Genomic DNA, 26,209 nt, shown 5'->3' on the forward strand with positions numbered 1-26,209 from the left:
GCCTCTTCGCAGGCGTCGCCCACCTCTGGGCAGAGCAGCACTCCGTCCCCGGCCAGCGGGGGCCACACGTCTCCAGGGAGGTCGGAAACGTCCGCGTCGCCAACCCCAACAGAGGCGACGTCCGCCCCCTCACGCGCAAGCAGCACGCCTCCGCCGACCGCAGGCGTGCTCACCACACCAATTTCGACGGGCAGCTCCGCAGCTACAACTTCTTCATTCCAACCAAGTGGACAGGTTCCCTCAGTGAGTTCTCCTCAGTATACATCCACAACTGGTGAAGCTGTACCCTCCACCCCCTCACCTTCCTGTGTCAGCCACACAACTCAAACTATTGTAGTCTCCACATCAGGAACCCCAGGAGGAAAGTCCACATCCCTTGTTACCAGCACTTTCACAGCACCTAGAACCTCTTTGAGCTCCACTTGGACTACTGGGCCATCAGGTAGGTGGTGCCTCTAGCATCTCAGTCTGTAATAGTGGCCCTTTTGGCTCCATTGAACCTATAGGAGATGACAGTGAGTTACCATTACCAGGCTAGTCTTGAGATCAGGCCAAGAGAATGAAGTGAGTAGGGCAGTGGTGTGTAACATATTTTCCATTCCCTCTTCCACAGCAGACAACTGCTTATCTGTAGGGAATGGTCTGGGTATAACTAGAAGATGGAGAGGAGGGTTTCCAGCTCTCTCTCCATATCCTAAAATCTGTGACTCTCTTTAACTGCCACTGCCTACGAGACTCACTTCAGTCTTCTCTCCCGGAATGCCCAGGAATGATTACAACCTCAGGGAGAGCCAGTCAGAGAAGCACAGCAACATTTCTACCCTCAACACCCTCCCAGACCCTTAAACCATCTGCTCCCAGCACAGCCGAGGGCTCCCACTCCACAGTTGCCCCAGTCCTGACCACATCTGAGAAAGGTAAGTAATGCCATAGAGCTGGGGCCTATCCAGTCCTGAATGGGGGGGATTGGGATCTGAGGTCATCATTTTGGCAGTTAAATTGGATCTACCCATGAGGGGCCTCCTGTTAGGGGCACCAGTTCTGTGCATGTCTCCATTTCCCAGTATGGGCCATTGGAAGTGCAGCTGCTCCCCATACGCCCACCCTGAGGTTGATGTATCCAAATGCCTTGTCAGCCTGCTTGTTTATGGTCTATGCTCTCCGGGGTCAGAAGGGCCTTACAGGCCTCATCTCCAATGAGATGGCATCAGAGTTGGATGCTAATGGCTGGCTTTTTACCTGACACTGGGCTAGGTGGTAGAGACGGAAGCAATGATTAAGGTGCTGTTTAGCAAGAGACAGATCTGCTGCCTCAGCAAGCACAATTGGAGGAATCAGCCCAGGGTATTAGGTATACACAGTAGAAGTCTGCTAGGTACTTTAACAGCAGGGCCTGTTTCTCTTCAAACTGGGGAAGGATGAAAGTATGAGTTTAAGAGGTAAAATGAGGAGATGGGTTAAATGCAGGTGGAGATGGGGAGAAAGGAGTCCTTGATGGCTGGTGGAGGTGAGCCTGGGGAAGCTCTCTGGGGATCCTTGTCAGTCCTAATCGTGTCAGGGCCTGTGAGAACCTCCTGCTTGTCTTTGTATTGGCACAGGTATTTCCCTCTTCCCCTATGGACCGAGTGCTGGAGACCAGGAGTTTGTCAGAAGGACTGTAGACTTCACCTCACCACTCTTCAAGCCCCAGATTGGCTTCCCTTTCGGCTCCTCTCTCCGGGATTTCCTCTATGTGAGTCCCTGGCTACAACCCAAAGGGCAGGACCCGTGACCTGCATTCCCTGGGCCCTGTTTCTCTCTCCAGGGCTTAGAGATGCCCTGTGACCATGACCGTGACCAAGAGGAAAGGGAAATGGAAGCAACATTTGTTAGGCACCTAATGTGCCCCACCGCAGGCTCAGCATGCATTCACAGTCCTTGATATCAGGGCACTGGCCAGGGAAGAAAGGCGCCAGGCAAGACCCCCCACCATGTGAACAAAAGCATCTCTGCCTTAGGAAGGAGGTTCCACTGCCCAGGAAAATCTCTGCTGTTCCCACAGGTCCTTTTTATGAGCAGGAAGCTCTACTTAGGAAATCTGTTTAAGGCTGATTACAGTTTCTATAATTACTTCCTGGTTCCCTGGTCCAAGCACCCCATGTCTCCTGGAAGACAGCTGGAATGGCAGTTATTGCCCCTGTGGCTCGGTGAGGGGGGGCTGAGTCAGGACACATTATGAAATGGCAACACAGAGATGGGGTGAGGGTATGAGTCCTTCTAGCCTCACCTGGTGTGGTGCAGGCTTCAGGATGCGGCCAAGGGGATTGGTCTATAGACAAGTCTGCCACGGAAGCAGGACAACATCTATTGCCTTAGGAAGGACTTGGGGCATGAGGAATGTCCCAAGGGTGAAGAGTATTTGTGTGAGAACTTTGTCAAGAGGGCTCTCCCAGCGGGCAGGGGGATGGATGAGATGACCTTCCAGAGGTTGTTGATATTATAAAGTTCTACTCAAAGAATACCTTGGGGGACACACTTCTGAGGAGCTGGCCTGAGGCCAGGACATTCCCTCCTTGAATGATAACCTGAAGAACCTTTGTGCTTAAGTTCACAGATAATGGCCAGATCATTTTCCCGGAGTCAGAGTACCAGATTTTTGCCTACCCCAACCCTTTCCTTAGAGGCTTCACAGGCTGGGACGCTGTGGCCCTGGTGGCTCCATTCTGGGATGACGCCGATTTCTCCAGCTGCCGGGGAACCGTATTTTACCAGGTGGGCCCTTTGAAGCCCCGTGTTCAGGATCCCCTAACAGCCAGCCAGGAGAGACAAAGGACTGTGTGGAGGCATAGCAAATGTTTCTCCTGTCAGGGCCTGGGATCAGTCTGAGCAGGGATTGATGCTTCAAGATGAGGGCAGGAAGGAAGCAGATCAGGACAAGTACACAGACTCAGCAGTATCCTGACACTACAGGAGAAGACCTGCAGGTGACAGGAATAGTGCTGGCAGTCCACCACTTGATTTGAGAACAAGGTTGGAGGAGGGTCTATCCTAACAAGCTAGGGACAAGCAGGGCCTCTGTGTGTGCTCCTGGATTGGGTTAATGATTCTAGTCAGCGACATTACGTAATGAAAACTACTCCAGGCAAATGTACATTTTGCCCCTGCCCTGGGCAATGCACTGTAGAAGGTCCAAAGATGGAGAAACACACACTTGTGCTTCAGGAGCCCCAGACACAAGGAGGTACAAATGGGCACTGGTGATCACACTGTCCTAGTCAGTTTGTGCTCAGAGATACATGAGTTCAAGTCTAGAAGACTCAGATTTCTGGGCCTTGACTCTCCAATCCACATACCTCTAGCTTCCCTGCAACCTGAATTTGAATTGATCTTAAGGTTCAAAGAGCTGTGAAAATAAAGGCCTGGGAGTGGGAAGGACGGGAGACCTGGTAGACTACAGTGAGCAGGACCACCAGGCAGGAAGTGGGGCTCCTGCAGGAGTGCAGGGCTGGGACCCTCATTTCCTTGTACTTATTTGCCTTCTGTTCCTAGGAATATGAGACACTCTTTGGTGAATACAACCCACTAATCTGGCAGGTGGAGTCTTGGATTAAAAAGTTAACAAACACCTGGAACTACAAAGCAAGGTGGACCCTAAAGGTCACATGGGTCAATGCCACTGCCTATCCTGCCCAGTGGACCTTAGGGGTGAGTGTACCAGTGGATAGCTCCCTGAAAACCATCTGGAAGTTAGACATCCTGGAACCTTAGACAGAGGTCACCCACCTAAAATCCTCTCTTAGTCAAGGACAGATTGGTGATGATAGCATTCCTGGCCCCTCTTTCCTGGGCACTCACCTTGTTCCAGCCTCAGCCCTTTACTTACACAGCCTCAGAGCAGCCCAGATCACTGGGTATGAAGAAGCTAAAATATAGGAAACAGAATTTTTATATGTCAAAAATGGCTGGTTATTTGCAATTTTATAGGGCTCAACCTGACATTAAAATCCATATTTTAGACATGAGGAAGATGATGGTCACAGAGGTTAAGCAACGTGTTCAAGGTCATCCAGATGACAAATGACAAAGCCAGGCCTGGAACCGAGGTTGTCCTGACTTTAACTCAGGCTCTCAACCGTGGCCACGTGGTGGGAGTGGGCACACTACACCATCTCACAGCTCGGACCAGCACAGAGTCCTTCCTGTGTCTGGGCTGAAGTCACTCATTTCTTCACTGGTTCAACAAGCTCAGTGATTACCTGCTTTGTACAAGCACAGAGCTTGGCTGCTGCTTTCAGAGAACCTCCAGTCTCAGTTTCGTGGTCCTTCACACTACTCAGGTTAGGGGACATTTGGACAATGTCCTTAAATACCCCCTCAGGAAGCTAGTTAGGCCTCTCCTAGCTCTCCGGCAAGCTTCCTCATACAAACTCTTCTAAGTGGGTCTCACGCAGAACTCCTTGTTGTCCATCAAAGGAAAGAAGTCACAAAGAAGGCAAATCTGCCATGCTTGGTGCTTTGACACACAGGGTGAAAACTGCCTTTCGCAATCCTAAACTTGTCGGCATTTTAAGCCCGTGCCTTTGTTCTGGGTAGGCCAGGAAAGGGGAGCGTGTGGTGCAGCAAGGGTGTGGGGCAGGGACGAGACCCCAAAGCTCTCACAGGTATCCCTGTTTGTCTCCAACCAACCCCTAGACCAACACCTACCAAGCCATTCTCTCCACGGACGGGAGCAGGTCGTACACCATGTTTCTCTATGAAAGCGGCGGTATGCGATGGGATGTGACCCAGCACCCATACAACTCAGCCCTCATGGGTTTCTCCAGGTAGGATGAGGAGGGGCTGGCAGCACCAGCAGACAGGAGGATGTGGGGCAGAGCAGGGTTTTCTCTGCACACCTGCTCCCTCCCCCAGGACCCGGCACAAGTCCTTGTTGATGCTTCTGACTCACACTGACTGCTGACGCCAGTTTCCACTTCTTGCTGTTTCAGATGAAAAGATGCCTATTCACGCTGCCATTCTTTTTCCTATGCCAGCAGTGCCTATGCACTGGAATAATTCCCAGAGCCATGGCTTCTCAGATTTCTACTGACAGTGACTGACCTCACCTGACCTCTCAAATAGCACCTTCATAACAGCCAACATTTATCACACCAAGTACTTAATATGTATTATTTCACTTGATTACGAAGGAGATATATTTATTAGCTGTTTGACAGATATGGAAACTGAGGTACAAATAGATAATCAATTGCCCAAAGTCACAGAGCTGGGAAGTGGTAAAATAGGAATTTGAGCCCAGACATCTGAGGCTGAAATCTGCCTTCCTGACTTCTGATGAGCTGAGGACTAACCCCTCACCTGGGGGCACCAATAGCTTGTGTGGGGTCTGTGGGAAAATAGTGAATGTGGGGCAGGGCTATGGATGGGGAGGTGGGTCCCTGTGGGTGGAGGTGACTCAGACTGACACAACAGTTCTCAGCCCCTGTTTTTCAGCTGCTGGTTGTGAAGGCCACATGCAATTTATTACTGGTAATTGTTGCAAATGGTTTTCTCTTAGAGTGTACTCAGGAGTGCCCCTATAATTACACGGCTTTCACTTGCTTTTTGAAGTGCTGTGAAGGAGAAAGGAGTGGAATTATCCAAGTAACTAGGAATTTCCCACCACCCTGAATGTGCCCAGGGCAGGTGCCCCACCTGTGCCATCACAGCAGTGCTCTGAACCCCACCACCCAGGGGTTGCTGCAGGTCCTCGCTCAGTCCTGAGGGGCTTACAGATGTACTGCGTTTCATCCTCATGATACTGTGAGGTAGATGCTCCTGTTGTCTCTTTTACACAGAGGTGAAAACTGAGAATCCGAGGTTAAATTTCCTGTGGTTACCAAGCTACTGAGTGCTGGGATCAGGAGCTGACTCCCTGACTATTTAACTCCAGAGATGGGCTCTTAACCATCACACATACTGTCCCCTACACAGCCCCATCTCCAGTTTCTAGGAAGCCAGCCAGAAGTGGGCTGGAACTCTGTTGTTTTTACACCTCTGTCTCATGACCAGTTTCTTGCAGTTAATGGTCAGATCTGGAATGAATTAGAGTCCCCCACCCCCACCCTGTCCATCTCTTCCTCTCTCTGCTTAGTGCTGGGAGACAGTGATTCTGGCTGGCTGACTGGCCAACTGACTGAGTAATTGACCAGCTAACAACTAACGACTAGCTGCACTGAGTGAGTGACTTGCTGCCCCACGGACTAAAAGAACAGATAGCTTGCCAACCGAGAGGAAAGACCCCATGTGTGACACTGGCCCACGATTCTTTCTGTTGTCTGCAGTGGAGATGGGTATTCGGAAAACAGCCCACTGACATCGCAGCCAGTGTGGAAGAAGTATCGTCCAGACCAGTTCCTGGAACCCAACTCAGGTAAAAGTGCCCCCTGATCACACTTGAGCTGGGCTCTTCTGGCCTCCCATGTGTGTGCCATGACAGGTCAGAGGGGCAGCTCCACAGCCTCTCCACCATCCAGGTAAACCCAGCACAACCCAACCTCCCAGGGGTGTAATGGGGACTCGGCCCTGCCCAGGGAGCTGCTGGCACCTTCTGAGCCCTGACGTAGTGCAGCCTCAGCTGGGGCCACATCTCCTCCCTGGCATGAGCCAAACCCAAGAGGTCTCTCACTGGGGGCCCAGGTCCTAAACACGAGGGCAGGGGTGTGGCAGGAGGTGGGATATGAATGGGCATTTAGAATAATACTCCTAGTGTCCTGTGCCAGAGCTGGAAGGAGGACCCGGGTGAGCTCCCATAAGGGAATCTGCCAAGAGGAAGCCCTGAGGTCTGACTGCCACTGAGTCATCAATCACTGAGCACCTGCTGTGTGCTGGGCACTGTGCAGAAGGCAGAAATATGAAAGAAGTAAAAAGACTGTGTTTGCCCTCAGAATGCTCTCACTCTGGTAAGAAGGCTGGTCCTTTAGTATCACCAGTACTCCAGTACACCAGTACACGAGTACTGTCCAGAGGCCCCAGAAGGAAAGGAATTATAGTTTCCAAAATGTGAATAGAACAAAGGACATTTTAGAAAAGACATCAGCCATGTAAATTTTGAAGCATAAATCCAGTTCTGTCTGTGTGGTAAGAACTTTTGGTAATCAGGAGCTAAGTCAAACCATGGGTGCCATCTAGTGGACAGAGCTCCCCTGTCCGACAGGGGCCCTTCTGTCAGGATGCATCCATCACTTGTGACCTGGGGGCACAATGCACAATGCGTGTGTGTGTGTGTGTGTGTGTGTGTGTGTGTGTGTGTGTGTTGGGGTGAGAATCTGATATGTTTCCCCCGATATAGGCCATTGTGGAGAAGATACATGAATAATCATAAACAATGATTCTTTCTAAAGCCTTAATGGCTTATAGTTATCTTGATAGTTTCTTCTTTTATGTGGGGACAGAGTCAAAATCTAATACATCTGTCCCCTTGTTTCTTGCTCGCTGGACTCTGGAGCCCCCTCTCACTGCCAGCTGCTGGGCTGGGCAGTACCTAACTTACAATCAAGTAAGGGTCTATTCAAAGTTCATAAGCCCTATCAAAGTTTCTTCTCCCCGTTACTTCTCCCTTCCAAGGATGGCGTCTGGGCAGAGTGGAAGCTTCCTTAGTCTTGTGGGGTTGGAGCGAGCCCCTGCTTCTCATGCCACCTTCTCTGTGGCTCCCCAGCTGGCCTCTGGGCATCGGTCTCTGTCCTGGCCATTCTGGCCACTGACATATCTGTACTTGGGGAGAGACAGGGTCAAGGATGAAAGTCCCACGTTGGAGCAGTGGCTGGTGGCTGGTGACATTACTCACTGAGGTGCAGCGTACATGAGGAGGAACTGGTTTGGGAGGATTGTAAAGTTCTGGAGCTTAGAGTAATAGGAGGGTCGTGAATGGGGTGGACCAAAGACCAGGGCCAATGTTTGGCTCTGAGTTGCATGTAGGTGAGGCCTCCATGCCCAGCGCTTGTGCCAGGGTTTCACTTTCAGCTCCAAGCTTTGAGGGCACTGGGAGGTCACATCAAAGGGGCCTCTGAAAAGGAATCACTGCCAATCTGAACTGGGTCCCAACCTGGAAGAGTGGTCCAGGGTGGGAGAAGTGGCAAACAAAGGGTCCATTTTTGAGTTTGGTTGCTGCTAAAGCTAAAGCAGAGCCTGTGGCCGGACCCTGGGATAACCCTTCCTTTCTTTGCTCCCACAGGTCTCAGGGGGTTGCAGGTTTATAGGATGCACAGGGAAGAAAGACCCAACTACCGCCTCAGGTGCCTGCAGTGGTTAAAAACACAGCCTGAGTGGCCCGCCTGGGGCTGGCCCCGGGTCTCCTGCCCTTGCTCCTGGCAGCAGGGACTGCGGGACTTACGGTTCCAGCCCACCAGCACAGGTAACACCTCCTTCCTGTCTCTTAGGACATCCCTGCTGTCCCCCACAAGCTCACCTACCATCCCTGTGCTCACACCTGACCTGTCCCTTCTGGGGCATCCTCAGCCCCTCCCAGAAACATCGCACTCTGTTCCTGCCACCACCCCCCACCCCCGCAGGCACATGGACCTGAGTTTGTCTGGCCTTGTTGCAGGCTGGTGGGGCCTCGGCAGCAGGCAGCTCTGCAGCTTCTCCTCCTGGCGTGGGGGCTTGTGCTGCAGCTACGGGCCTTGGGGAGAGCTGCTCACAGGCTGGCCAGTGCGGACTCCTTGGCAGTTTGGTATGTGCGTCCACAGAGATCTCAACCCCACCTTCCCTGGAGCTCTCCACTCTTCCCTGTCAGAGATCAGCCCTGGGCTCCAAGCTAAGCAGTGGGACTGGCAGATTGAAACCTCCCATTCTCTCCCAGCAACTGCCCTTCTCTGACCCTGGCCCTCTGGACGCAGATTAGCAGGCTGTCTGGGGGAAGATACCGACTCATTTCCCTGATGACCCCCTGACGGCACAGACCCTCCAACGGAGCTAGAGAGCATGGGGTTGGAGGGCTGGATACTATGTATCCTTCCAGACTTCCTGGGATCGCTGCAGCCCCCGTGATCCCCTGACCATCAGCCATGCCTTCCCACCCCCAGCGCTTTGACAGCAGTGGACTCAGCACCCCACCCTTCAAGAAAGGAAGTTCTTTAGCTCTGAACGTGTGCCCGGCCCACCTGGCACTTTGCTGCACATGGTCCAGCAGGACTGCAGGGGGCAGGAACTCTGTCCTTGAGCACGGTGGGATCTGAGCGAAGCTGTGCCTGATTCCCAAGCCATATCCTTGCAGCCCATAGAGTCCTGCCCTACCGAACCTTCCAGCTGGGGTCTGCAGGTTCTCCACCTGCTCCAACATGCCACCTTTCTCCACAGACCAAGAACTGGAGCCACAGAACTGGTGCTGCTGCTGGAATGACAGGCCCTCCTTCTGTGCCCTGTACCAGCAAAGGCGGCTGCACATCGGCTGTGCTGGGTACCGGCCCCCATGGCCTGGTGAGCTGCTGCCCCCACCCACCTCCCAGGGCAGGGCCCAGGCAGAGGACCTGGGGGGGCGGTCTCTTGGGGTCTGGGCCCGGGCAGCATTGGCTTTCTGGGGCAGGGCGGTGGCCACAAGGAAAGATGAGGATGCTTACAGTGTGTGGCCCGTGGCAAATAGAGGAACTTTGAGCATGGCATTGGGGAAGGGGAGGGGAGAAAATGAGCAGCCATGGCTGGGGTGAGACACAGAAGTGGGACGCAGAGGGCTTCTGGGAGGATTCTGTTCTCCATGAACACCTCCCAGGCACCCTGCCTGGGGACAGTGTGAAATCCCAGACCCTTCCCTGGACTGCCATGCCAATGTAGTTTCTCGTTTCTTCCAGCTTGGATGTTCGGGGACCCCCACATCACCACCTATGATGGTGTCAACTACACTTTCAGTGGGCTGGGGGACTTTGTGCTGGTCCAGGCCCAGGATGGAAACTCGTCCTTCCTGATGCAGGGCCGCACCGCCCAGACTGGCTCAGCTCAGGCCTCCAACTTCGTGGCTTTTGCTGCCCAGTACCACTCCAGCAGCCTGGTGGACCCCTTCACGGTGAGGGAGGTGGGGCTCCAGCCATCCCTGCTCCCTGGAGGGGAAAGAGAAGGAAGACTGGAAGGGGCAGGTGGGAGGGGGATGCATCCTGCCAGGGTCACCCAGAGTCAGAAGGGTTAGGATCTGGGCTCCACCAGCTGTGGCTGAATCAGCGACTTAATTTCCAGCACCTCTGTTTTCTTACAGTAAAGTGGGGTTAACAGTATTGCCTACCTCACAGGGCTGTTGTGGGATTTAAATGGATAAGCTAAGGAATGTGCCTTGCTCAAAGCCTGGCCCACGCTAAGCACTCAGTAGACATTAGCTGTCTTCACCTCCTTGACACACTCCCCATCGCCTGTCCCTCTGTCAGGGCTCAGGTGCCCAGCTTTCTGCAGCTTCCTTTCTTGCCCTCTGAGCCCTGCTGCCAGCCAGGCTTAGACCTCCTCCAATTCACTTCCAGGTTCAGTGGATTCTTAAGCCCAGTGACACAATCCATGTGCAACTCAATAACCAGACTGTGACATTTGACACTAACCATGAAGATGCAGAAGGTAGGCTGGGGGTGGCCACCAGGTGCCCTCTCCTGCTGCCCGGGGTCAGGGTCAGCAGGGCGCCAGAGGAAAGAGGCTGCCACCCCTGCTGTCCCAAGAGTTGTGCCTGTGCAGCACCTTCACCCTGGAACTGCCATTAAACTTTCCTCCCCACTCCTGACTTCCTCCAGAGCTGTGCTGGCCTCTGGGCAGCAGCCGGTCTTCAGTGCCCTGGTAGAAGGAAGAGGCATGGGCCTTGAGGGTGTCCTATGGACTTAGTTTGGGGCCCCTGGGGAAGGCACCCTCAGGACACCACAAGAGCTGCTCTCAGTCTCTTCTCTGCATCCTGAACTTCACTACTGCCAAGTCTCAGGTCTGCAGGCTTCCAATGCTGGTTTTTCCTCATCCGTCTCCCAATGTTCCAGGCCAAGAGATATTCAATGACACTGGAGTTGTAATAACCCGCAATGGCTCCCTGGTGTCAGCCTGCTTCGATGGGACGGTGACTGTGTCAGTGATCGCTCTCTCCAACATCCTGCATGCCTCCTGCAGCCTCCCAGAGGAGTATAGAGACCGCACAGGGGGCCTCCTGGGTAAGAAGCAGGTAGCCCCTCCGATGGCCTGCAGACGTCCAGGCTCACTGCCCCTCTCTCAGCCTCCTTGGACAGAGCCCTGAGGGCCCAGATGGCAGGGAGGACAGAGACCTGCTTGGCTGCATTTGAGGTTCACATCCTGTCCTAAAGCTCGGCTCCAGGGATGCCCAGGAAGCTCTGGGGATGGGCCCTGGGGAGGGTGGACCCCACAGCCCCCTGACTGTCCCCTCCCTCAGGCCTCCCACCCTGCCTCTCCTCTCTCCTTCCCCAGTGTTCCCTCCCTGCTTCCTCTCTTTCCTCCTTCATTTTCTCCTCCCATTCCTAAACGGAGGGCTGGGCCGTGCTGTTATGGTCCTCTTCCCTGCTCTCCCCTCCTGGGCAAGACAAACGACAACCAAGGTGCAAGAGAAAGACGCTTTCCAGGTGCCCCTCTCCTCCGAGCCTAAGAGTGTGACCCACTGGCTGCTCCCGAGGGAAGGGTTCAGCCACAGCTCCAGGGTGGCTGACCTCCTGCTCTGTCCCCCAGGGGTCTGGAATGATGATCCTGGTGATGACTTCAGGATGCCCGATGGCTCCACACTTCCCCCAGGGAGCTCTGAGGAAACCCTTTTTCACTATGGAATGACCTGTGAGTCTGGGCCCCAGAGTCCTCAGGGCAGATGGTGGGGGGCCAGGATAAAGGAAGCTGTGCACACTGTCTCTTAGGCCTGTGGGAACCAGACCTATGTCCCTTATGAAAGAGGGTGGAAAGGCCAGGGGGGGAACTCTGAAGATATGTCCCATCCACCCCATCCCATCTGCGTCTCTACCTAGAAGAGAGGACGAGGAGAGTGGGTGGCCCTCACTCACTACAGTGGGGATTTCCAACCTCAGAAGCCAGAAGTCACTCTGTCCCTCCACGCCCCCTGCCCCAAACCATATGAAGTGAGGGTGAGGGGTGGACCCTGCAGAGTTATAGCTGGGGTCCCATCCCTGGTACCATCGTCATCGTGCCTCATGTGTTACAGGGAAAGTCAACGAAACAAGCCTCTTTGGCAAGAGGGACGACCATCTGCCTTCCAATTTCACCCCTGTCTTCCTTTCCCAACTGTTGGGAAACAAATCCTTGGATGGAAATCTGACCTCCGAGTGCAATGGAGAAGAGCAATGCATCTATGACACCCTGGCTACACAAAACACAACCATTGGACTGTACACTCAGATGCTCTTCAGAAGATACCAGACAATAAATATCACCCTCAGTAAGTGGCATGAGGCCCAGGGAGGTGTCTGCAGACTTAGGGGGCAGATGAGGAGCCCCCTTGACATGACATTCCTTTAAGCTATGCATTTTTGGATATCTAATATTCTTTTGCTCATGTTCTTCGACTGCTCAAACCTTCCATGACAACCAGTTCATCCTGTCCTTATGATGACCTTCAAAGCCCTGCCATCATCTCTCAAAACTCTTCTCCTAGTTTTTCCTGCTCCAGCCCCTCCACTCTAGCCCCACTGGCTTCTCTGTGTCCTCCAGATATACCAGGTTCACTCCTAAATCTGAAACTCTGCACATGCTATTCCCTTTGTCTAGAATACCTTTCCCCCAGACAGCCACAGACCCTTCAAGTCTCTATACAAGTGGAGTCACCTTCTCTCTCTGCAGTGCCCTTCTTGGCTATCCCGTCTAAGATTTCACATTCACCCACACTTTCTACTCACCTTCCCTGCTTTATTTTTTCTCCTTAGCATTTATAACTAACCTATCTCCCAGTTTTCATAGGTATCTTTCATTTTTTCTTCACTGCTGTGTCCTCATTACTTAGAACAGTGCCTGCCATATAGCAGGTGCTCAATTACTATTTGTTAAGTAGCTGAATGAATAAACAAACAATGAAATAGAAGTTGCAGGGCTCCAAAAAACAGAGACCAATGAAAAATTTTACTCCCTTTCTATTTCCTGACAAATGCAATGCCCACCTGGATATTATCCTCATGGTTTCCAGCCCTCTTCCAAAGGTAAATTTCTGTGATGGTTTGAACAACCCTGTTCTCTAATTCACTTTGTACCATGCCCAGCATAGCACTCTGATCATGAAAGAATTTGAATCCTGTTTGGAAAGAAGATAAAGAAAAAGCAGAGATTTGGCCAGGTGGGCAGTACGACTCCTATCTGCTCTACACAGGGTCTGAGAGCAGAAACCCCGAATAATTCCTCTTTCCAGAGGTGGGTCACAGCTCTGAGAATGCCTCACATAAGCCAGAGGACCAGAGAAAGAGAAAAGAGATCCATAGGCAAGAAAGGGTCCTGCCTCAGACCCCAATTCCCTCTCTGTATTTCAGATCAGTACCCACCTTCTATCATGGGCAATCATGTGGTGGAAGCCTACATAGGGCAGACCAGGAAACTTCAGTACACCAGCAGCTCTGAGGATGTCACATTCACTCTCAGAAGCAGCAACCCCAATTTCAAGCTCCTTGGTAAGAACTCTTGGCTGGGGGTCTAGGGATTGAGGTCAGAGTCAAGCTTTGGGTAATTTTGTATTATTATATCCTTCGCAACTTCATGTCATTTTTCCACTGGAATATCCAGAACCAGCATTTTTTATGAGTGACCCCTAAAATTCAAAGAGATCCCCCATGAGTAGTAGTGATGGGCTTATGGAGGTCTGGCCAGCTAGCCAGACTACCTCTGGGCAGGTAAATGGATTCGAAGATCATTTCATCTCAACCTAATAATAAGCAATCATCTCTAATCATCTTTATATAATCACCAAATTATTGAAGTGCAACAATTAAAAAATATTACAAAATATTAGCAATCTGAATTCAAAAATGCATCAAAAAGATCATCTATATCATGATCAAGTGGGAATCATTGCAGGGATGCAAGGATGGTACAACATTCGAAAATCCATTAATATCATCCACCACATCAACAAAAAGGACACAAAACCACATGATCATCTCCATAGATGCTAAAAAAGCATTCGACAAAATTCGACATCCATTCATGATAAAAACTCTCAACAAAATTGATATAGAGGGCAGGTACCTCAACAGAATAAAGGCCATATATGACAAACCCACAGCCAACATCATAACAACAAGAAGCTGAAAGCTTTTCCTTTACGATTGGAAAAAAGACAAGGATGCCCACTCTCCCCACTTTCATTCAACATAGTTCTTGAGGTCCTAGCTATGGCAAACAACACAAAGAAATAAAAGGCATCCAGATTGGTAAGGAAGAAGTCAAACTGTCACTGTTTTCAGATGACATGATATTGTACATTAAAAACCCTAAAGAATCAACTCCAAAACTACTAGATCTAATATCTGAATTCAGCAAAGTTGTGGGATACAAAATTAATACTCAAAAATATGTTGCATTCCTATACATTAATGATGAACTAGCAGAAAGAGAAATCAGGAAAACAATTCCATTCACAGTTGCATCAAAAAGAATAAAATACCTAGGAATAAACCTAACCAAGGAAGTGAAAGAACTATACTCTGAAAACTACAAGACACACATGAGAGAAATTAAAGATACCAATAAATGGAAACACATCCCGTGTTCATGGATAGGAAGAATTAATATTGTCAAAATGGTCATCCTGCCTAAAGCAATCTACAGATTCAATGCAATGCCTTTCAAAACGCCAACAGCATTCTTCAACGAACTAGAGCAAATAGTCCCACAATTCATATGGAACCACAAGAGATCCTATATAGCCAAAGCAATCCTGAGAAGGAAGAATAAAGCTGGGGGGATTGTGCTACCTGACTTCAAGCTCTACTACAAAGCCACAGTAATTAAGACAATTTGCTACTGGCACAAGAACAGACCCATAGACCAATGGAACAGACTAGAGAGATGAGATATAAACCCAAGCATATATGGTCAATTAATATACGATAAAGGAGCCATGGATATACAATGGGGAAATGACAACCTCTTCAACAGTTTGTGTTGGCAAAACTGGACAGCTACATGCAAAAGAATGAAACTGGATTATTGTCTAACCCTATATACAAAAGTAAACTCAAAATGGATCAAAGACCTGAATGTAAGTCATGAAACCATAAAACTCTTAGAAGAAAACATAGGCAAAAATCTCTTGAATATAAACATGAGCAACGTTTTCCTGAAGGCATCTCCTCGGACAAGGGAAACAAAATAAAAAATTAACAAATGGGACTACATCATGCTAAAAAGCTTCTGTACAGCAAAGGATACCATCAGTAGAACAAAAAGACATCCTACAGTATGGGAGAATATATTTGTAAATGACATATCCAAGAAGGGGTTAACGTCCAAAATATATGAAGAACTCACATGCCTCAACACCCAAAAAGCAAATAACCTTATTAAAAAATGGGTGGAGGATATGAACAGATACTTCTCCAAAGAAGAAATTCATATGGCCAACAGGCACATGTAAAGATGCTCCACATCACTAATTACCTAGGAAATGCAACTTAAAACCACAATGAGATATCACCTCACATGGCCAAGATAGAAAAGACTAGGAACAAGAAATGTTGGCAAGGATGTGGAGAAAGGGGAACCCTCCTACACTGCTGGTGGGAATGTAAGCTAGTTCAGCCACTGTGGAAAGCTATATAGAAGTTCCTCAGAAAACTAAAAATAGAAATACCATTTGACCCAGGAATTCTACTCCTAGGAATTTACCCTAAGAATGTAGGATCCCAGTTTCAAAAAGACAGATGCACCCCTATGTTTATCGCAGCACTATTTACAATAGCCAAGAAATGGAAGCAACCTAAGTGTCCATCAGTAGATGAATGGATAAAGAAGATGTGGTACATATACACAATGGAATATTATTTGGCCATAAGAAGAAAACAGATCCTACCATTTGCAACAATTTGGATGGAGCTAGAGGGTATTATGCTCAGTGAAACAAGCCAGGTGGAGAAAGAAAAATCTCAAATGATTTCACTCATCTGCGGAGTTAAAGCAAAAACTGAAGGAACAAAACAGCAGCAGACTCACAGAACCCAAGAATGGACTAACAGTTGCTAAAGGGAAAGGGACTGGGGAGGATGGGTGGGAAGGGAGGGAGAAGGGGAATAAGGGGCATTATGATTATAACACATAATGTAGGGGGGGCACAGGGAGGGCTGTATAACACCGAGAAGACAACTAGTGACTCTGTAGCATCTTACTACACTGATAGACAGTGACTGTAATGGGGTATGTGGTGGGAACTTGATAATGGGGGGTATATAGTAACTACAATGTTGCCCATGTTATTTTATATTAATGATACCAGAATAAAGTTTAAAAATAAATATAAAAATTAATTTAAAACACTTTTACATCTATTAAAAGAAGGATGTAATGTAGAACAAGATCTGAATAAATACAAATAACTTCATTTGGTATACTTCTCCCTATTTTTATGTCTGCCAACCATGTTTACCTACCTGTTTCTCTCCTTGTCTGTTTTTCTGTGCTGGGGCCAAGTCAAGCTCCACCTCTCCCTTTCAGTAAAGATGTGGGACCTCCAGGACTGTAACCATGATCTGGATCAAAGGGTCAAACTCAGCCTTGTCAAGGAAATGCCTGATGAGATTTGAGGGGTGGTCTGAGAAGGGTAGGGGGTGTCTAGCATTAGCACTCAGGTTGCCACATGCCAGGATGTGCCAGACAGCACAGCAGGTCAGGCTCCCAGCCCTCAACAATCTCGTCTTCCCCGGGGCAGAAAATGGGACATTTCTATGGACACCAAAGTCCCTGGAACCATTCACTCTGGAGATTCTAGCAAGGAATGTCAAGGACAACTTATCATCTGTCCTCCAGCCGAAGACAGTGGTCTGCGCTTGCAGGGAAGACAGCCAGTGTCTGTACAACCAGACAAGCCGGATGGGCATCTCCTCCCTGGAGGTAAGTGTTGGGAGGAGGGTGAGAGAAAAGCAGTGGGGTAATGCCAGCCAAACACTTTTCCTTTCTGGCTCCTGCTTTACAACAGCAACAACGGAAAATTAAAATAAAAAAAAGCAGGTGGCTATTGTAAATAGTGCCGTATTGAGGGGAGAGATAGTGGGAATTGAAGGGATGTCATAATACAGCCCTTCTGTGTTGGGAGGTAAGTGGTATTGTGGTAGATGAGTAGAGCAGATACTAATCTCAGACCACAAACTTAAGTTTGTAAGAAATAGAACTTTCTTTACTGCTTATAGCTCAACTGAATGTTTATCTCCCACCTCCCATTCTGCCAGGCTGGTAGGAAATTTCCACCTTGGCCTTTTTCAGAGTTCCCCAGTGGTCCCCAGCTCCATGGTTCTGGAACAAGGCACGGAGGTGTGGGGTAGCATGTCCGTGTGGTCCCTGGGCATGAGTTTACATAGATCATAAGCTCCATGCTCCCTCCTTTTCAGACCCAGGAGGTGCCTGGCTGCTGGGCCTTGCTCATATACAGGATGCCTTTTATAAGGTGACTTAAGAGCCCATCTACTTGGAAGCTTTGCCCAGCTATTTCTGGGTTCTCATCGTCCTAGCAACAGAGATGCAGTTCCCCTCTGACCTTGGCACCCCCAAACTCCATTAGTTTCTCTTTTACTCTCTCTCTCCAACTAAAAGAAGGATCTCTGTTTCAGTTTGGAGAAAATCTTTCTCCATTCAAAGTTCTAAACAAGATACACAGCCTAAGTCCATGAATCTTGCCCCACCTGCTTTTTATTTTATTTTAATTTTTCGTTGCTGCTGTTGTAAAGCAGGAGCCAGAAAAGTGTTTGGCTGGCACTACCCCACTGCCCCCTTCACCCTTACACACACACATCCCCTTCTCCTTGAAAGGGGTAGAGGTGGTGAAGCCCAGGAGGTGGAAAAGGAAACAAAATACAGAGTAGGAAAAAGATTTAAAATATATATATAATAATTCTAGATGGCCTAAAATATCCAGTCTTGGAGGTGGGAAGTGTTGGAGGGTTCCATTTTAGGGAGATTTCCAGTCATCTCAGCAGGGGAGTCAGAAAAGAGAGGCCAGGAGCTCGATGAGCTTGGCTTCTGGAATTGTTACCTCCCGGTGCCACTGCTCTGGTTACTGTGTGTCCTGGCTGTGCTTAGCAGTGAGATTCTGTCTTCTTGATCTGAGAGTTAACAAGGGAGGTAGACTAGGAAAGCGCGGTTTGCATGGGATCCTGTTTACAAGGGATAGTAGAATATTTACTTATTTAGCCCGTCTTACTCTAGAAAGGATTTCAGGCAAGGAGATATGGTGTGAGAGGGAAAAGGCTGAGATCCTGGGGAAGGGCCAGGCAGAGAGGGCAGGGGATAGACTGGCCCAGGGAGGCCGAGTGGGCTGGGGGACAGTTTGTCTTTGGGCAAGGATGTGCAGGCCACGGCCCGGTAGGAAGGTGGTCAGTAGATTCTGGCAGAATGAAGACAAGGTTTCAGAAGGGTTCATGGGTTCTCAGGCCAGGGGGACAACACAGAAGCCCTTCATAGTCCAGCCTCCTGGCGACCCGGTGACCAGCAACCCGTTCCAGGTGGCCGGCTGCAAGTGTGATGCGAACACCTTCGGCCGCTTCTGTGAACGGCCCAAGGACCTGTGTGAGGAGCAGTGTTTCCAGAATGTGAAGTGCATTCCTGGGAAGGGCTGTGAGGACTGCCCCCTGAACATGACTGGGGATGGACGTCACTGTGCAGGTCAGCCTGGAACAGGGCCCTGGCAGGAGGTGGTTCTGGGGACAGATGACACTTTGAGGGCCCAGCACAGCCAAGAGCAAACTATTTCATTCCCTTTTCCTGCTGTCCTTGGAGTGCTTGTTATAGGTGGTATTGTAAAGCATGAGGCCAAAGGAGAAGAGATGGTACAGGTGTAGGGAAGAGGCCAGGGCAGAGATGCTCTGAGGCACTGATGAAGAAAACCCAGAACCTGGAGAAAGGAAGAGACTTCCAGCAGCAGCCAGGGAACCAGAGGCAAGCATCTGCCAGTTGGCCAGGGTCTCCGCACCTCCCCAGCCAGCACATTTGGAGGGGCTGCCCTGGGCTTCTGGCTGCAGCAGAGCCTCATTTGTCCTGAGTGCTCCTTCTGCTGGCTGTTCCTCAACCTCAGGGTCACCGGAGTCGTGATGAGGAAGGTCATAGTTAGGGCTCCACTCAGTCCCCTAAAATTCCCAAATGAAATCTAGAGACCACTGTGCCTTCTGAGCAGAGGCCAGAGTGGGTAGAACCACAGTCTTATAAACATAGAAAAGGGGGTGGATATGAAGAAAGCAGGCCCTTCTTCCACCAGCCTCTGGTTCCTTTCCCGAGGCAGAGGGTCTGATGAACTCCTTTCTCTCAGCATAAGTGGGAAGAGACCTATTTGGAAGAGGAAAAGGGCTACCCAGGAGAGTAATGTCTGGAAAAGGGAGAAGGATAGTTTGGGGTTCAGAGTGGCTCACAAGCAGGAGGCTCTTGGGGAAAAGAACCCAAGCCCGTCCTGACAGCAGCTTTCCTTGGGCCGGGGGATCCTCCAGCTGCCCGGCGGAGTGTTGCCAACCTCTGCTCCCTCTGCAGCTCTGCAGAATTCTTCCCTCTGCTGGAACAAGTCCTGCCCTGTGGATTACTGCTACAACCGTGGCCACTGCTTCATCTCCCAGGCTCCGGACTGCCAGCCCACCTGCAGCTGCCCCCCGGCCTTCACTGACAACCGCTGCTTCCTGGCTGGGAACAACTTCATCCCGACCATCCCTCTAGGTACCACCAGATGCCTGTCGTGCCCACCTCCTCACTTCTCTTGCCTTGGGAGGAAGACGGGAGGCTCCGGAGGCCAGGGTCAAGTTCCTTGAACTCCCAGAGAACTCCCAGTTTCTCTCAGCTGTGGGGGCGAGTAGGGGGGTGGGCAGCTGTCACAGCATGAGCCATGGCCTGAGTGGTCTGCTGAGGAGGGACTGAAGTGACCTCATGGTCTGGTTAGAAGAGAGTCAGGAAGTCCTGATCATAATCAAATGAACACTAAGGTGAGGGTCAGCCACCTCAGCCGCTTCTGATTCCTCCAGGGACTTTCTGTCACTGTAGAATGGGGAGCCTCTTTGGGTAAGTCTGGATGAGCCTGAGAGGTGATATGAATCTGCTTCTCCCATCTCCAGAGCTTCCCGAAAGAATCATCCAGCTCTCACTCAGTGAAGAAGAAAATGCCTCCATGGCAGAGGTCAATGCCTCGGTCAGTACTGCAGGCCAGCTCTGGGTGGGGAGGGGGCTCTGGGCAGGCTCAGAGGGAGGTCTTAGCCATCATTTGTGTTCTGCTTCCCATTGTACATCTAGATTCAATGGCTAGGGGAGGCTGGAGCCTCCTGCCCTAGGTAAGGCAGGGAGTGAGGAAGGCAGGAAGCCCCTGGACGGAGACCTTCAACAGGGCTGGAAGGACCAGCTCTCAGAAAACAGGAGTCTAGGGTGGCCAAGTCACCCAATCTCTCTTTCTGAGTCCCTCAAGACCTGCACTTGGATATTCTAGGGAAGAAACATGAGAAGGCATTTCACCTCCAGGAAGCCTTCCCTGACTTCTCAGAGGGAACTAGGGGCTCCTATGTCCTTGTCTATTCCTCAATCATAGGCAAAGTAGCCCATAGTTGAATTATTGAAGCTCTAGAAGCCTAACCTACCTGGGTTCAAATCCTGGCTCTACCACTCATTAGAGCAGGTAATAATAATAGACAAATTATGTGCTGTCTCATCTGTAAAAATAGAAATAATAGTATCATGTCAATGGGTTGTGTCAAGGTGTTAATTAAATGATAATACATGTAGCATGGTGCCTGAAACACAGTAAGTGTTCAAAAATTATTATTATTGCTACTACTGTTAGAACAGCACCTCATACTTTGTATGGTAAATCTGCTGACATTTGTCTACTGCACCAGACTATGGGTCTTTGAGTACTGACTGTTCCTTAGTCCCCTTGACATCCCAGCACCTGATCCCCTAGGTCTGCATAAACATAACTGATGTTCAGTCTGCACAAGGGGAGAGAATGAGTGGGTGAGTCAGGGATCAGAGGCAAGGTAGGGGCTATTCATTTCCGATTCTCCACTTGTAACAGGAGGCAGGAGCCACGGGTGAGGGAGAGGTATGTAAAGTCCTTCATTCACCAACAAGCTGTCATTAAGCGGGGACCCATACCAAGCCCTGAGCGAGGCTGTGGTGTGTGGGTGCAGAGACGGGTGACAAACATTCTGGGCATCCTGGGGCTCACAAAGAAGGAAACAGAGATGCATAAACGTATTAAAGTGGGAGAGGTATCCTCTCTGGACTGGGCCTCACCCTCCTCCCTCATGTCCCCTACCCCCATCTGCTGCCCCAGGTGGCCTACAGACTGGGGAACTTGGACACGGGGGCCTTTCTCTGGAACAGCGATGTGCAACAAATGTAAGTGGGAATGCCCCCACCTGGTCCCTGGATCCTGTGCTTCCTTCTCAACCCCTCACAGTACCCCTTCCACACAGCAATCCCCCTATGGCACTGGCCTCTGGACGCTGCCTTCAACACTGGAGGGTCACCTCCAAGTTCCAGTACCTCCCTCAGGGCCCGGTCATCCACTTCCTGAACACCCAGCTGCTGGATGCAGTGGTGCAGGCATTCTTACTCCAGACCTCGGGCATGAGGCAGAAGAGCAGTGAGGGGCCCAGGAACAACGTGGTCTTCTACCCCATCTCCAGGGAGGATGTGTACAGCGTGATGGCTTGTGAGTCACTATCTTGGGGACAGTTACAGGGATAGCTGAGGCAGGAGACAAAGAGAGGAACCTGTCACAGATCTTCAGCCCAATGACTGTCTTGTCAATGGGTTTTAGCTCTAGGCAAGTTCACTATGGATTCAGTGTGACCAAAGAAATAACAGTAGAACGTTCTTGGGGTGAAAGGGTTTATTATCTGGCTTGTTCTTCAGGTGGTAGGTCGAACACTAGCGTCTCTGCCTCCACCCAGAGCACCGGACCGAACTCTCTATATAGCGCAGTAATAGTTATTGCCTAAAGGTGTGGAAGTGGTAGCCTAGCAACAGGCCAGTTACATTCAACAAGTGGTTTAAGTTCAGTGAGGATCCTGGCTATAGGAATCCCAGCTTTCCCACACAACGCATGATGGAAACGTATTCTACTGAGGGCCGCAGACCAGCAGGAAGCAAGTTAATTTAGGTTTTTTGTTTTTAATTTTTGAGAGAAATTGCAAACATTTTATTCACAAGCTTTCTAGATTCAAGACAAACACAAAATACTGTTTGATGAATCCCCATGTATACAGTTTCACCGAACAATTACTGTAACTGCCACCTTCCTAACCATCGCTGCTAATGTTTTTCTTTTTTTTAACGATTAATCATTTTGTTAAAATACCACTGAGCTTCATAAACATAAGCAATGACATCCCTTTTGCCTTTGCCCTCCAGGTGGAGGATATTAAGCTGAAGGCTGGAGACATGGCCCAGGGGCAGAGAAATCCCCTCCCTGAAAGGGTGGGACCCTGTTAATTTGTCCTGATTATCCTGTCATTGGAAGGAGACAGGTTGGCAAATCTGCCAGAGTGGAAAGGAATAGCCCACCGTACTTGGGGAGGGAGGCAGAGAACAGGGCAGTGAGCATGCCAAACCCAACAGAAGCCGCTGTGGTTATTTGGGTCCCAGACCACGCAAGAGCTTCTTCTAGAATCCAGGCTGAGCCTCCTCCCTCCTAGAGGCAACAATGTGAAGTCCTCCAAACTGCTATGTGTATGTGTGGCAGGGGTAGGGGTGGGAATAAGGGAACAGCCACCCCGGATCTGGCTCTGCCTTTTGTTAAAGAAAACAGAATCGCCCCACAGTTTTTATTATACAAGTAGAAACTTTAGGAAACACAAATTAGCAAAAAGAAAAGAAAAAGATCATCTGTAATCCCATCCCCAGAGACAAGTGCACTTGTACATATCCTTCTGAATATTCTTTTATGCATAGAAACCTTCACACATATATTTTTTACAATAAAGGATCAAATCACACCTAATGTTTGATAACCTCATTAAACAATTATAAACATATTACCTTGTATATTGTGTATATATTCCCACATATATTATTTTATAATGTCTTAATAGAGTAGGTTATATTTTAAATAGAATGTTATACTAACAGTAACAGTTTATTAGGCACATACTGTGTCAGACAAAGTACTGAATATTCTGCATAGTATTATCTTATTTAAACTTCACAGTGAGGTAGATACTATTATCATCCTTTCCTTTAAAGAAAGTAAACTGAGGCTGAAAAAAATAAAGTTCCCCAAAATCACACAACTAGTTAGTAGGAGAGTTTGAATTTCACCTCAGTTCTGGCTGATTTCAAAGCATATCCTCTTAACCAATGCATTTTCCCTACTGCTATATATTGCTTATTGTGTAATATTCTTTATTTGATAAAACCCCACCTGCCAAATATTGTTGCTATTATACACCATGCTGCTCTGGACTTCCATGAACATATGTATTTGTGTGCTTTTCTAATAATTTTCCAGGATAAATGGTTGAAAATGGCATTCTTGATTGAAAAGGTATGAATGTGGTGTTAATAGATTACTCTCTGTGTTCATCTGTGTCCTACGTGACAGTGAACGTGAGCACACTGAAGACTTACTTCCAGTGCAATGGCTACAAGGGCTACCACATGGTCTACAACCCCCAGAGAGGCCTCACCTGCGTGTCCCCGTGTCGTGAGGGCTACTGTGAGCACGGAGGCCAGTGCCAGCACCTGCCCAATGGGCCCTGCTGCAGGTGAGTGAGGCAGGGGGCAAGATCAAGGGTAATCCAAGCTGGGCAAAGATTCTGCTAGGGCTCCAGAAATGCCATGGTAGCTCATGGTGTCTTAAAATTAGGACGGTTCCCTTTGCAGTGGAGGGAACAGGAATCAGAGAAAAGGGGACAATAGAAAAGATATGTGTCTACTCGGTGTAGAGAATAAATATGCTGTACTTCCTCTAAAACTCAAACCAGCCACTAGGTAGGTATTATAACCATTTTAAGGATGAGAAAATTAGAGCTTAGAGATGATAGGCAACCTGCCCACGGTACCCAGTAAGTTAGGTAGCAGGATATGGATTCCAAAGCCAAACTCTTCCACTTGACTTTACTCCTTGTGAAAAGCTACCAACTGGTGTCTAGGCCTGGCCCCTCCTTAAGAGTACCCGTCAGAAGAGACCCCGAAACCTGGCGCCCTGTTTCCTTCGCTCAGGAACAGTCTGAGAGGCTCTCCATGAGGGGACAGGGAAGCGCCACCCAGGCCCTCTTGTTACACTAGTACCTTCCGTCCACCCTCGTCAGCAGTGCAGCTCGACATTCGCCAGCCCCCTCAGCTCCGGGTCCTAGGGCAGAGCGTTGGTGCAGGGTTTGGGTGTGCCAGGCAGCCCTTTGGGGCGGGGCGGGGTCTGGGACTGCGCATGCTCGCCTGCGGCGAGCCCCACCCCCTTCCGGTCAGGATGACCCGGTGAATTCGCTAGCCGGTCAGCCTCTGGAGCGGTGGCCTCGCTTCAGCGCCGCCCCAGGGCTGACTTCGCCTCTTTCCCTGGCGTCGGGGGAGCCCAGCGTGGGGTTGAAAACCTCTCTGGCCCTGCCTGGGAAAAGAGGGCGGAGAGGCTGAGCGCTAGCACCCGCCCTGCTGACCGCGGCCCCTCGCTCTGATCCTAGCTGTGTGCCTTTCTCCATCTACACGCCCTGGGGTGTGCGCTGTGAGTACCTGAGCGTGAAACTCGGCGCCTTCTTCGGGATCCTCTTTGGAGCTCTGGGCGTCCTCTTGCTGCTGGGGATCGTGACGTTTGTGGTTCTGCGCTTCTGGGGTTGCCCCCGAAAACGGTACTCCTACTCGGTGGAGTCAAAAAGCTGAGGCCTCACCCCAACTCGGCAGCCGTGGCCTAGGATACCTCAGGACCCACCCCAGCCTCACCTGCACTCTTCCCAGTGACGTGGCTTTGGGGAGCCTGCATAAAGGAAGGTGACTGTAGGCGATTCAGGATTCTTCAAGCAGAATGAATAATGACAGTTAATAATAATAAAGACAAGACCACACCTTCTCAGTAGACACACAAGGGGACAAAAATATGCACAGAGAGGGCTGTGACCTATACACACACACACACACACACACACACACACACGCACACACGCAGGCACACCTGAGTTAACAATGGGATGAAGTCTCTTGGTTAAAAACCAAAATGTATTTGCACTCAAAGCTCTCCAGTTTACTTCTAATTAAAGTTTATTTAAATAAGATCCCTCTGACTTTTTGTGTTTCCAAGGCCATAGATTTTATTTGTGGTTTTCCTCTGGTGACTGAAGGGCTAGGTATGGGCGGGTGGAGAAGTAGAGGTGGGTTGGACCCAGTCCTGCTTAAGTCCTCAGTTACTCCATTTTGGGAAGCTTCATTACTCTAGCCCAGACTTGGATTCTTGCTTCAGCTTCCACATCCCTTTCTTCCCCTCCCAACAGAAGTCAAGGCCTGGCCCTCTGCAGCAGACTATAGAGATACCACATACGGAATATCCTGGACTTTTTTCCCAGGACCCTTCTGTCCTGGTCTCTGTCCATCAGTTTCAAAAGAATAAACACACAGTACCTTTTCCTGTTTAATTCCTATCCCCACTGCTTGTGTTCCCTCTGGGGACTACATCATTTCACTTCCCTCTACAGGAACCAACCAAAGAAGCATGCCACCCACCCCATCCTTAGACCTGAGATATGCAATCCATGATACACTTTCTCTGTCCTTTCTTGAGCCCAGGGCAGAGTCTTCTGAGGTTCTCCACCCCACAGCCCCTCAACCCTGCTCTGCTTGTTCCCAGCAACCTCTCATTCTTCTCTTTCATCAGGCAGAACTTTACACCTGTCTGGTATAACAATTCTAACATCTGGTTCACAACTCCTGTGTCTAGAATACCGCAGTTCCTCTATGGAGAACCTGAGTAACTGCTTCTTAGTCCTAAATCCCAAATCCCTGGGAAAATAATCTGATTGGTCCAGCTTTTTATATCAGATGTTCATCCCTGGTCCAATCAAGAGTAGGGGTAGGTAAGAAAGGAAGTCACCTGATACAAACCTGGTGCTCTTATAGATCAGTAAGTTGTATTGCAGGGAGTTCCAGA

At 49.7% G+C, this 26,209-nt stretch overlaps 1 protein-coding gene across 1 annotated transcript; it reads left to right on the forward strand.

The window, feature by feature from the left end:
* Positions 1–25,340, forward strand: MUC4 (mucin 4, cell surface associated). The gene is made up of 24 exons (XM_037013208.2): positions 1–442; positions 768–917; positions 1,599–1,732; positions 2,587–2,751; positions 3,529–3,684; positions 4,672–4,802; positions 6,303–6,391; positions 8,192–8,371; positions 8,564–8,689; positions 9,316–9,435; positions 9,804–10,015; positions 10,458–10,548; positions 10,953–11,120; positions 11,647–11,748; positions 12,128–12,361; positions 13,440–13,577; positions 16,829–17,010; positions 18,615–18,774; positions 19,630–19,809; positions 20,202–20,275; positions 21,413–21,477; positions 21,555–21,793; positions 23,684–23,846; positions 24,756–25,340. The coding sequence occupies exons 2-24, from the start codon at positions 770–772 to the stop codon at positions 24,949–24,951; spliced, it is 3,453 nt and encodes a 1,150-aa protein (XP_036869103.2). The 5' UTR covers positions 1–442; positions 768–769; the 3' UTR covers positions 24,952–25,340.
* Positions 25,341–26,209: the final 869 nt, after the last annotated feature.

The sequence above is a fragment of the Manis javanica genome, chromosome 3, assembly GCF_040802235.1.
Source record: "Manis javanica isolate MJ-LG chromosome 3, MJ_LKY, whole genome shotgun sequence".
NCBI lineage: Eukaryota > Metazoa > Chordata > Mammalia > Pholidota > Manidae > Manis > Manis javanica.